Genomic DNA, 13,744 nt, shown 5'->3' on the forward strand with positions numbered 1-13,744 from the left:
ATACTGGTGACCATGTTGGATAGGAGGCTGTGGGAAATATACTGTTTGGGGTGTTGTTCATGGGCCATAATACTGTCTGGGGTATTGTCGGGATCATAATATAAATGGGGGCTGTTTTGAACATCTTACTATTTATTGAGGTCTGTGTTGGACATCATACTATATATGGGGGACTTTTTTGGTGACCATACTATATATCGGGGGATTATTGTGGATATAATACCGTATGGGCGGCTGTGGTGACTATCATACTGTGTAGGGAAACAGTGTAAGGAGTGGTTACAGTTTGAAGAGGACAGCGTGGTGGGCAGTATGAGGGCATAGTGTAAAAAGGGGTACAGAATGGATATGGAGAGGAAACATTGCGAAATGGAAGCACAATATAGAGAGGGGTTACCATGGTGGAGGGACAGTGTAGAAAAATAGAAAGTATAATGGAAAATTAGAGATGGGACAGCTATGGTTCATGTGGTCAGATGGTATGGCAGTTATAGCTAACAATGGTAGATAGTGTGGTGGCCATATACCATAGGAGACTTTTTTTATGGGCATTGTGTAGGGATGTGCTGCAAAAGACTGGAGAAGAGGGGGGTCTGCAGAGAATGGCTGTGGATGTTAAAAATCATCATGGCATTTACACAAGATGGAGATAAAAAGAAAGAGACTACTTCGGAGAAAATGTAATCTATAAGGTACCTTGGTGTAATTGATTATTTGTGGTACTGACTAATTCTCATCAGTACTGTTGTTAGGCGTCAGGATTTTCTCGCTGCGTGGGATGGATCCTGGACCTTGTTGGATGCTGTGGTCTCCCATTCGGTCTCGGCTGCTGGGACTGCTGTTCAGCATAGACTTCGGTCCCAGCATCTTGAACAGGCTCGTGCCACCCGTTTTGTTACTTGCTGCTCTCCAGTCAAGTCTATGATAACCAGTGTATTGCACGCACCGCATTGCATACTGGAGTCTAAGTCCAGAAATCACTTTACTAAGCATGTCCGTGATGTGGTGCCTTCTCATTAGTGCTTGGACGTCAGTTGCTCTGGTGATGTGGCAGCTAAGGATTGGCCGCAGGCGATGTCAGCATGAGTGTTTGGGGTGGACCTTTGGGTGTAAAAGGCTCCCAGTGACACCCTAGTATCATTTATGTCCAGATATGTGTGAGGAGACTCTACCACTCTGCCTGCAAGTGTTGTATCTGTCTAGTTTTGGGACTATATACTTAGGCAGGCAGCTGGCATCAGTGGGGGTAATTAGCCGCTTGGCTTAGCACCTGGTTCCCACATGTGTGCAGTTAGCACAGTAGAGTTCCAGAGCTAGCACAACCCTAGTCAGGGTATTAAGCTCAGAGTATCTCTTTTGTTTCTGTGTGCGAGTGACACAGCTCTATTGCAGAGCATCTCTTTCAATTCTGTGTACGAGTGACACAGCTCAGTTGCAGAGCATCTTTCATTTCTGTGTGCGAGTGACACAGCTCTGTTGCAGAGCATCTCTTTAGTTTCTGTGTGTTCTAGTAAATCGCTCACCGTGTGTTCCGTCATTGTACACTAGCAGCAGTTTTCCATCTCTGCATGGTGGACCCCGGGTTGTGATTGTGCTTTATTATTTATCATATTTACGCAATCCACCAATCCTAACAACTATGATTCCTGTATGATCTCTAGTCTGATGATGGCTATTAATAACAAATCCCACTATCTCCTTACTAGGGTTGAGCGAAACGGGTCGACCATTTTCAGAAGTCGCCGACTTTTGGCAAAGTCGGGTTTCATGAAACTCGACCCGACCCCTGTGTGGGGTCGGCCATGAGGTCGGCGATCTTCTGAATCTGGTATCGGAATTCCGATACCGAGTTCCGATATGTTTGCGATATCGGAAATCGGTATCGGAATCCACATTTAAGTGTAAAATAAAGAATTAAAATAAAAAATATTGATATACTCACCTCTCCGACGAGCCCTGGTAGTAATCGGCATCTTCCGTTCCTAAGAATGAGCGCGTTCAGGGCCTTAGAAGACATCACGGCTTTGTGATTGGTCGCGGCGGCCCACGTGACCGCTCAGCGACCAATCACAAGCCGTGACGTAATTCTCTCAGGTCCTAAATTCCTCATTCTAGGAATTTAGGCCATGAGAATTACGTCACGGCTTGTGATTGGTCGCTGAGCGATCACGTGGGCCGCCGCGACCAATCACAAAGCCGTCATCTAAGGCCCTGAACGCGCTCATTCTTAAGAAGAAAGGCTGCCGGAAAGAAGCCGAGGGTGAGTATATTCCTATTAGGTATATACTCACCCTCGTACGTGCCCTGCTTCTTTCCGGCAGCCTTCCTTCTTAAGAATGAGCGTGTTCAGAGCCTTAGATGACGTCACTGCTTTGTGATTGGTCGCGGCGGCCCACGTGACCGCTCAGCGACCAATCACAAGCCGTGACGTAATTCTCATGGCCTAAATTCCTAGAATGAGGAATTTAGGACCTGAGAGAATTACGTCACGGCTTGTGATTGGTCGCTGAGCGGTCACGTGGGCCGCCGCGACCAATCACAAAGCCGTGACATCATCTAAGGCCCTGAACGCGCTCATTCTTAGGAACGGAAGATGCCAATTACTACCAGGGCTCGTCAGAGGGTGAGTATATCAATATTTTTTATTTTAATTCTTTATTTTACACTTAAATATGGATCCCAGGGCCTGAAGGAGAGTTTCCTCTCCTTCAGACCCTGGGAACCATAGTATCCCATTGCACTGCATTGGGTTTCGCGTTTCGGCCGACCCCGACCCCGACTTTTTTATAGGATCGGCCGATTTCACTCGACCCGACTTTTGAGAAAGTCGGGTTTCGTGAAACCCAACCTGATCCTATAAAAATAGGGTCGCTCAACCCTACTCCTTACCATTGTTAAGGACCTACTGAGAGTTGTAGGGCTGTGGGATCATGCAATACAATTGTTTATGGGACTGACTTGATATTACACTAGATTGTTGTAATAAACTTGGCTCTTGTATTCAAGTACTCTTGGTTCTGGTCATGTATTCATCTGCTTATGGTGGTTCTGATGATGTATACATGTACTGATGGAGGTTCTGGCAATGTATTAATTTATTGATTGTGGTTCTGGTGACGTAGTCAATACTGATGGTGGGTCTGTTGATGTATTCATGTACTGATGGTGAATTTAGGGCTGTTGGCAGATATGCAACAGATACAGACTTATTTATGTGCAGGAGGAGTTTATACTTTTCTGACAGTAGATGGCGATGATGCTACTGTTATATGCTTAGTTGAATGTAATGCATATACTTGTTGTACTTTGGTTTCACTTTCTCTCTGGTAAAAGATCTTTTAGACTTCCAGTTATGCTGTATAAAGAATCTGATGCATGTGCCTCATGTTCTGTGTAGATAAAAGTTGGATTACCCCATATAATCTACTCTCACCAGTTTCTTCAGCAACCAAACTATGCAACAATGGCCATATGTGGAAAGCAAGGTTGCTTTGCTACCCTTTACAACCTCCTGATGGCAGAACATAACAAGTACATCACTCTATGCATGCATACAGTATATAAACCACTTTTATGTACTGGATTCTAATGTACATTATCTGCAAAGGGAAATGTGAACATTGTACAAACATAAAGAGGTAGCTGCTAGCTCTGCTACATCTTAGAGGCACAATACACTTACACATACTTGAACTGCAATATCCAATGTTTTCAAAATAAATGAATTTAATTAATTTACATTTTCTAAAAGAAGGTTTACTTACAGGTAGCTGCTTCTCTAGACAGATGCTAAAATTTTTGGTTTGGTTGGGCTTTAGTTTCTTTAGAGGAATCCTGGTTTCACCGATAAATTCATTGTGACGGAACTTATCCTCATCACAGACTGATATTCTAGAGACAAACAAAACCAAAATGTTAGTACGTTTTTGCCATTTATCTTAAATATTTTGCAACATAAATGAGATAAAACAGTTACTAGAACTATAATAGTATAGGAGATGGATTTGATAAATAACCTTCATATATCATATCAGGAATGTGCACAGGATTTGAACTAGAAAGAATTTGTGGATACTGAGGCATTGGCATGTAAGAGAGTATCCTAAGGCCCGCTTAACATGTCCATGTTTCCGGTATATGTGTGGTGACAGTTTTCACATGTACCGGAGACACGTACACACGCACACCCATTGTAATCTATGGGGCTGCCCACATGTCTGTGTGACCCTGACATGACATAGACATTTTTTTCCGGCACCACGGATGACAATACGTACCGTACACATGCACACAGATGACAAAAGTGTGACAGTGCGACAGTGATGAGCAGTAATGTTACTGACATCACCACTCTTCACAGTTGATGGGTCTCAGCGCAGTGTGAGCATGATTCAAGGAACGTTGTGGGAAGTGCTGCACTACGTCAGACTTGCATGGGAACTTTTTTCTAATACATTGGTGAATGAGGGACAGTGTCTTGTTTCTATTTCTCTCTTTTTTTTTTTTTAATTCGTTTATTAATTGCAAAATAAATCATACAGTACACACATTTGCATTCGTGTCCATCATTATCAGTTGTAACTTAACAAAACAAATAATTACAATGCATCGTCACATCTGGAATATTACAAAAGTAACAAATGGTGCATGTCGATCATTAGTATCTTATAAATCTCCTATGGTATAACTTAACTACATTAACTACTAATAGGATGCCGCCAAAAAGAGAATTCCACATATATTTCACCCTGTAAGCAATGCCCCCGAAGCCATAGACCCTGCTTCTCACATGGATATTGTATTGTTGAAGACTATAGAGTGTGATAAGAGGAGTTCCATCTACCCCATATTTTCTCAAATTTATCAGGACATCCTCTATTCTGATATAATGTCCGTTCATATGGGATAATTGAGTTTACTAAATCAACCCAGGCTCTAAGAGATAGGCAAGAACCACCCATCCATCGCAGCGCAAGTACCTTTCGCGCCATGAACAGTGTCTCTCGCAAGAAAATCCCAGTGTAGTGATCCCAAGCTTCCGTATCCCACACCCCAAATAAACAGATCAATGGCTCAAGTGGGACAGGAATCGACAACAAGGATGTCAATAATGTCGTCGTCACCTCTTTCCAATAATGAAAAATAACAGGACACCTCCAAATCATATGAATGAAATCCGCATCACTGGAATGACATCTCAGACAATCTGACGAATGGAGACGGCCCATTTTAAAAAGACGAGTCGGGGTCAGATAAGACTGGTATATGATGTATAATTGGATCATCTTATTGTTAATTGATGGGGAAACCTTAGTTGGAGATTCCAAAATATCATCCCATTCTTCCCCTAGTGTATTAGGAAGAAGTCCCTCCCATTTCCCTTTAATAGAGTTTATAATAGACCCCCCCTCCTATGGATAACAGATAGGTGTATAGAGAGGAAATAAGTCCTTGAGGACCTTGCGATTTAAGAATTCCTATTAAAGGTAAAGATGAAATGGCCCGGCCTGTACCCATATTCCGCATGTGCGATTGAAAGGCTGACCTTAACTGTAGATAACGGAAAAATTGAGACGTCGGGATATTGTAAGTATTCTGTAATTGTTCAAAGGAGATAAAGATCCCCTGATTATGTATATTGCCTACCGAGAGAACACCATGCGATATCCAAAATTCCGTGGACGGGTGGCCCAACAATCCCGGGAAATAACTGTTATTCCACAGTGGCATTTCGGCTACTATATCTACAAATTTAGTAATTTTTTTTATTTGCCTCCATGTTAATTGTGCCAGCCGGAGTAGAGGCAGCAGATGAGGAACACCAACCTTCTCTATCTCCAGAAACCCTAGTGGGCAATCAGCCCGAGCAGAATGGAGCAAATGGCTCTCAGAATTAGGAAGAGAGTTATTGGGCATCCATTTATTTATCATTTTAGCCTGCCCGGCAAGATAATATAAATAAAAGTCCGGCAAAGCCGCCCCGCCCCCTTGTTTCGGTCTCTGCAGAGCAGTCAGCTTAAGTTTGGGCCTAGTCTTCCCCCATATGAAAGACGTAGTTAGGGAGTTTAGAGTCGCAAATAGGGATTTAGGTATTGGCACAGCACTGTGTTGAAAGCAATAACTCAATTTGGGGAGCAGTATCATTTTAATCAGACTGATACGACCAGCCACTGAAAGCGGTAGTTTATCCCACGTAGCAAACTTGGATTTAACCAAGTCCAATAATCGGTAAATATTAAATTGTAAATCAAATTGACTACGGTGAGACATATGGATTCCCAGATATTTAAAATTGGAAACGATGGGCAACGACGAGAGGGTTTCGAGACTCGACATTGGGGTGTGAAAAAGGGGCATCAGGGCAGACTTATCCCAATTTATAAAAACATTGAAGTATTTCATCAGTAATGAGCCATCAAGTGTACGAATCTGCAATATTGTGTTAGAGGTGTTATGTTGGCGTACTAAGAAAGCCAGGAGTGTACTGGCCTGATTCCCCAGCTCAAAGTAAGACTGACGGGTGAACCTTTGGGAAGTGAGCCATTCAACCCTATTACCGCTAGTCTGATTAGCTATATATGTGGCCTCGGAGTATTTTAACCGCTGTTCTATCTCATCATCCTCCCCCGCCGTTACCCTTTTAATGTAAGAGATTGTAGAGGACAAGCACCCCCTTAAGTATGCCTTTAGGGTATCCCAAAATAAACCAAGATTCTGGGGTTCCGGGTGAGTGAAAATGAAACAATTTAACTGGTCAATCGTCCTATCATTAGAATCTATTAATTTTAACCAGAAGGGATTCAATTTCCAGGATCTATTATTATTGGGCTGCCCATATTTGAGTTTAAGAATAACTGGGCTATGGTCCGAAATCCCCCTATTGCCATGTTCAACACTATCCACCCACAATGCCAAACCACCAGATCCAAATATATAATCTATACGAGATAAAGATCGCTTAGTAGATGAGTGACAAGTGTACCCCTTAACCTCTGGGTGATTCGTTCTCCATAGGTCTAGACAACCGCTGCCCTCCATAAACAGTGCCAATTGAGAAGAAGGCTGAGACATAGACTCCCCAGATATTGCGTCATCCAGTCTCAATCTGTCCATGGAGTGATCCATGACTAAATTAAAGTCACCCATACAAATAACATTGGCATCCAGATATTTTAAGGAGAAACCCATTGCCATAAGGAGAACCGATAGGTTAGCGGGGAGAGGGTTATAAACACACAATATCACATATTCACGCGAATTAATAAATGCATGCACAAAGACAAAACTGCCCTCAGGATCTCGCCGTGCCTCCCTGGCCTCCCATCTAACCTCTCTGTATATCAACAGAAAGACCCGTCATGAGAAGCTGGTATGAAATGCATGAAGAGATCATTGTACCCACAGCTTTTGCACACATCGAGCCGTATCCCTAGTCAGGTGCGTCTCCACTAGCGCTACAACATGAGGGTGATATCTTTTAATCTGCGAGAAAACCTTGATCTTCTTCCGAGGAGTCTTGATACCCCGTATATTCCAGGTCATACATACAATCTCAGATCCCATATTTATATGCGGAGGAAAGAATATTATGTATCATTGTTATTCGGGCAAGGCTCAGAGACATCACACAGAGCAGAAAAAGAAATTTAGTATTGGCGGCGACCGTACACATAAAACAATCAAAACTGGTATACAAAACCAAACCAAGCAAAACTTGAACAATAGAGGAGCATAATTCTATACTCCTACAGTCAGACTGAAAAGGGGATACCCTCACTAAATTCAGTGTCCGGTATTGTTGACATCTTTCGCACCCATACGAAGAGCTCCATTTATATTGCCGTTAGACAAAGAACCCAAATTAGGAGTCTTTCACATTGGACCCCTTATGAGACCATCCACCTCTGCTGGATCCGTAAAGAATAAAGAAGAGCCCTCATGGACAATGCGGAGCCGGGCTGGATAAAGCATGGAGTAGATGATATTCTTATCTCTAAGTTGTTTCTTGATCTCCATAAATCGTGCCCGCTGCTTTTGGAGCTCCATAGAGAAATCCGGAAAGATAGATATGGTAGCATTGTTGAATTTGATAAGGCCCTTCTGCCGCGCCAGACAAAGAATAGTGTCCCTGTCCCTACAATTGAGGAGACGTGCCAGAAAAGGTCGAGGCGCAGTTCCAGGGGGGAGAGGTCTCGTTGGGACCCTATGGGCCCTTTCCACTGCGAATGTTGAGAAGAATCCGTCCCCCAGGGAGGTCTTAAGCCAGTCTTCCAGAAATTGCTCGGGTTGTTGACCCTCCGAACGCTCCGGGAGACCGATAATTTGAATATTGTTATGACGTAATCTATTTTCCAAATCATCCGCCTTCTGTTTCCAAGCGTTTACGGAGCCAGCAGCTTTTGTCAGTTTAGCCTCCATAGGAGTAATGGTATCTTCTATATGAGACACTCTTGTTTCAACCTCCGAGATATGCCCTCTCATAGCTTGCATGTCATGCCGCAAACGGCCCACCTCAGTATGCACATCCTCTATTTTCTCCATAAGAGAAGATCTAGTGAGGGAGATAGCCTGCATTAACTGCTCGGATGCTTGTTTAAGAGTCAGTTCATCTTGTTCTCCCTCCTCATTGCTATCAGAAGGACGGCCCTGACGCTGGGCAGGTGCAGGGTTATTTCTGAGAGTGCGCACATTATCAGGGGGATCATCCCTGGCATATTTCCTTAGTTTATCAGCAGCCCCTGTTCCCTTAGGGTGTTGCATGGTAGGCAGCAAAAAAGGACTCCACAAATAATCACAGTTGTAATTATAAATAGACAGTGCCCCAATTTCAGACCCCGTAGGGTTAAATACTGGACTGTATTCCAAGGATGTCACTGGACAGGCAGCTGGGGTATTGAAAGTTACAAAGGCAGTAGCTTTAATATTCACCTGAGCTCTATATATCTGAGCAAGTTCACAGTCTCCACAGGGGGAACAGCAGGGAGGGGGTTAATCCCTCTTATGTTATGGCGCCTGCTGATGAGGTATCTATCTGATAGAGGGGGCGCAGGGCCCAATTTCTCAGGGCACACACTGCACCACCCCTTTATTATCCCAGGTTATGTGCTCACCTTCTTATCGGCAGATGTAACAAGAAGCACCGCTCCCCTTGCTGTTAGGACGCGTGCTGTGATAATGGCCGCTGTCCCCCGCAGGCACCGCTGTCCGCCTCAGGTACCCGTGCTCCTGCACACAGATCTTCCACAGTGCTCACCGCTAAGGTCCGGCAACCGCTGATTCCCAGGAGGTTGAAGTCCAGCTCTAAGAGAAGTCGGCGCCGCGTCCTGTATCCTGGAGCGCGCACCTCTAAAAATGGCCGCCGCTGCACGTGTAGTCCTCTGAGCGTCCCAGCCACCGCAGCTCCCGACGCCTCAGATCCTTATAGCAGCCGTTCGGGGGGCTCACCAGGCTCCTGGGGGTATAGGGCTCCGGCCCCAGCTATCACAGCTCGTTAACAAGTAGTCCAAAAGGCAGGATAGGATCAGGATACTTGGAACTCACATTAGGTGCATCTTCCTCCTTCAGCTACATAGCCACGCCCCCCTATTTCTATCTTTTTATGTGTTTCAGGTATCCATTTGTGGCCTATATTGGATTCCCTGGACTATGTCGTACCTGCATGGGATTCTTTTTAATAAATTGATGAACCAGGGAAGGTGTCAGTGAGTGTTTATTCAAATAAAGTATTTTTTCGGTGTGTGTATTATTTTAATTGCTAGTTTAGTAATGGGTGTGTTTCACAGACACCTCTCCATGTAATAATTATAGGGGATAACTCAGGAGACTCTTTGCGTGGAACAAGACAACTACAGGACACAGTTTTAAAAGTGGTAAAGTCTATATTATCACACGGTGATTCAAACAGGTGCAGAGAGAAACTCAAGTCCACAACACTTGGAGTAAATATTAAATGCAGCTTAGCAGTCTATAGGAAACTTCAGAGGAAAATGCAATCACGCAGAAAGTCTATGAAGCACAATTATTCTTGAGGATACTTGACACGAATAATGTTATGGACTGGTAATTTAGGAGCGACATGCGACTAGCTCTGAGCAGGTGGTAACTATACTGACCGCAGTTCCTGATCTTAACACAACACTAGCAGTAGCCGTGGGATGTTCCTGTCACTCCCTGGACACCTCGTCACAGCCGGAGAACTAGCTACCCCTAAAGGTAGAAACAGTAAAGCTATCTTGCCTCAGAGAAAATGCCCAAAGGACAGATAGCCCCCCACAAATAATGACTGTGAGTGGAGAAGGAAATGACACACGTAGAATGAAACAGGATTTAGCAAAGGAGGCCACTTCTAGCTAGATAGACAGTACAGGAAAGAACATTGTGCGGTCAGTAGAGTTGAGCGACTTTCATTTTTTTAAGATCGAGTCGGGTTTTGTGAAACCCGATTTTGTCCAGAGTCGAGTCGAGTGCAGTCGGCCGATTATCGCTAAAAGTCGGGGATCGACCGAAACACGAAACCCAATGCAAGTCAATGGGGAAGCATAGTCGGCAGTGAGTGGAGGCCAGGAAAACACCTACAGTGCCCATTTTAATGCCAAAAACATCCATTCTTGTTTCTGAAGCTTGTCAATCTTAATTAACTTTATAATAATAGTTGGGCATACGGAATTGGGGGTCATTTGGCAAAAGTTGTGGGGGGAGTAGGGCCGGCTCAAGTTTTTCGTGGGCCCAGGAAATGCGGACTACGTCACGGCGGTGTTGCAGGGAAAGGTAAGTATTTCAACGTTGCAAGTGCTGTGATCCTGAGCAAGCAGGGGGGGCCCACTCGTTCGCATTGGCACTGGCACAGGGCCCCTCAAAGTACAGCGATGTGTGTTTGCATGGCGGGGGCGCCTCCCACCAGCAGCGACACTTTTGCGTACTCTGAGGGGCCCTGTGCCAGTGACGTCGCCAACGAGTATGCCCCCCCACCTGATGAAGGAACCTGCACTTTCATCTGCACCTTCCTCTCTGTCCCTGTGTAAGGTGGTATAACATGCGGGAAGGGGAACCTTACTTTCAGCAGGGTCAGATTCTGGCTGTGTAGAGTATAAGGGGAATGTAGTGGTCTAGGTCAATGTACCAGCAGACTCATCTAGCAGTGGCTGGGCAATGGGCAGGATGAGGAGGAAACAGATATAGGGCCAAAGAATAAAGTAGGCTAAATGCAGTTCAAAATTGGTAACAGGACTAAACAGGCGGCATTGCTTTGTTCAGTGGAGTAGCAAACCCAAAAGCAGCAGACACTGTTTCAAGGGCATAACCACACTAGTAGGCCAAATGCAGTTTAATATCTGATAGTATAGGGCGAAAGCCAGAATGTGGAAGCTCAGCTTTGTTCAGTTGAGGACAACACCAGGCAGGGGCAGTCAGACACCTTTAGTAGGCCGGAACAGCCAATTTTTAAAAAAAACAGCAGTTAGTAAGAGGCAGAAGGTAGAAGCTCAGCTTTATTCAGTTGAGGACAACACCAGGCAGGGGCAGACATTCACCTTTAGTAGGCCGGAACAGCCAATTGCATTTTTAAAAATGGTAATTTGGAACAGAAGGTTGAAGCTCAGCTTTATTCAGTTGAGGACAACACCAGGCAGGGGCAGACATTCACCTTTAGTAGGCCGGAACAGCCAATTGCATTTTTAAAAATGGTAATTTGGAACAGAAGGTTGAAGCTCAGCTTTATTCAGTTGAGGACAACACCAGGCAGGGGCAGTCAGACACCTTTAGTAGGCCGGAACAGCCAATTTAAAAAAAAAAAAACAGTTAGTAAGAGGCAGAAGGTAGAAGCTCAGCTTTATTCAGTTGAGGACAACACCAGGCAGGGGCAGACAGACACCTTTAGTAGGCCGGAACAGCCAATTGCATTTTTAAAAATGGTAATTTGGAACTGAAGGTTGAAGCTCAGCTTTATTCAGTTGAGGACAACACCAGGCAGGGGCAGACATTCACCTTTAGTAGGCCGGAACAGCCAATTGCATTTTTAAAAATGGTAATTTGGAACAGAAGGTAGAAGCTCAGCTTTATTCAGTTGAGGACAACACCAGGCAGGGGCAGACATTCACCTTTAGTAGGCCGGAACAGCCAATTGCATTTTTAAAAATGGTAATTTGGAACTGAAGGTTGAAGCTCAGCTTTATTCAGTTGAGGACAACACCAGGCAGGGGCAGACATTCACCTTTAGTAGGCCGGAACAGCCAATTGCATTTTTAAAAATGGTAATTTGGAACAGAAGGTTGAAGCTCAGCTTTATTCAGTTGAGGACAACACCAGGCAGGGGCAGTCAGACACCTTTAGTAGGCCGGAACAGCCAATTTTTTAAAAAAACAGCAGTTAGTAAGAGGCAGAAGGTAGAAGCTCAGCTTTATTCAGTTGAGGACAACACCAGGCAGGGGCAGACAGACACCTTTAGTAGGCCGGAACAGCCAATTGCATTTTTAATAATGGTAATTTGGAACTGAAGGTTGAAGCTCAGCTTTATTCAGTTGAGGACAACACCAGGCAGGGGCAGACATTCACCTTTAGTAGGCCGGAACAGCCAATTGCATTTTTAAAAATGGTAATTTGGAACAGAAGGTAGAAGCTCAGCTTTATTCAGTTGAGGACAACACCAGGCAGGGGCAGACATTCACCTTTAGTAGGCCGGAACAGCCAATTGCATTTTTAAAAATGGTAATTTGGAACTGAAGGTTGAAGCTCAGCTTTATTCAGTTGAGGACAACACCAGGCAGGGGCAGACATTCACCTTTAGTAGGCCGGAACAGCCAATTGCATTTTTAAAAATGGTAATTTGGAACAGAAGGTTGAAGCTCAGCTTTATTCAGTTGAGGACAACACCAGGCAGGGGCAGACAGACACCTTTAGTAGGCCGGAACAGCCAATTGCATTTTTAACAATGGTAATTTGGAACAGAAGGTTGAAGCTCAGCTTTATTCAGTTGAGGACAACACCAGGCAGGGGCAGACATTCACCTTTAGTAGGCCGGAACAGCCAATTGCATTTTTAAAAATGGTAATTTGGAACAGAAGGTTGAAGCTCAGCTTTATTCAGTTGAGGACAACACCAGGCAGGGGCAGACAGACACCTTTAGTAGGCCGGAACAGCCAATTTTATAAAAAAAAAGCAGTTAATAAGAGGCAGAAGGTAGAAGCTCAGCTTTATTCAGTTGCAGCTTCTTGGCAATAATATAAAGAAGACGCGACAGGACAACACTCGGTGGATGCCATATCTGTTTTTTCAATGGAAAAAAACCTTTCAGTTAACTACTTGCAGGAGCAAGTTTTTGTAGCTGGTGGACAATTTTTTTAAAAAAAAGCAGTTAATAAGAGGCAGAAGGTAGAAGCTCAGCTTTATTCAGTTGCAGCTTCTTGGCAATAATATAAAGAAGACGCGACAGGACAACACTCGGTGGATGCCATATCTGTGTTTTCAATGGAAAAAAACCTTTCAGTTAACTACTTGCAGGAGAAAGTTTTTGTAGCTGGTGGCCAATTTTTGTACTGTACCAGTTTTTTGTTGTATGTGTTTTTGTTTTTAATGTTAAAATGTCTGCATTTGATATCTCTCCAGTATTTTCTTTTTTATAAGCAAAATACTGCAGTTTTACATCGGTTACATGGATACACAGGCAGCTTGGTGGTGAGTGGAGGAGTATTTAAAGTAGGGACCGCAGACAGGCTATCAAAGGCCTAACATAACAAACAATAGGCTCATG

The 13,744-nt window shown here is 44.1% G+C and overlaps 1 protein-coding gene across 1 annotated transcript in view; it reads right to left on the bottom strand.

The window, feature by feature from the left end:
* DOC2B (double C2 domain beta) overlaps positions 1-13,744 on the bottom strand; it is a 1,351,069-nt gene that overhangs the window by 229,522 nt on the left and 1,107,803 nt on the right. The window contains exon 5 of the mRNA XM_077296346.1: positions 3,765-3,891. Within this exon, the coding sequence (XP_077152461.1) occupies positions 3,765-3,891 (127 nt within the window). The remainder of the gene's footprint in view (positions 1-3,764; positions 3,892-13,744) is intronic.

Source organism: Ranitomeya variabilis, chromosome 3, assembly GCF_051348905.1.
Source record: "Ranitomeya variabilis isolate aRanVar5 chromosome 3, aRanVar5.hap1, whole genome shotgun sequence".
NCBI classification, from domain to species: Eukaryota; Metazoa; Chordata; class Amphibia; order Anura; family Dendrobatidae; genus Ranitomeya; species Ranitomeya variabilis.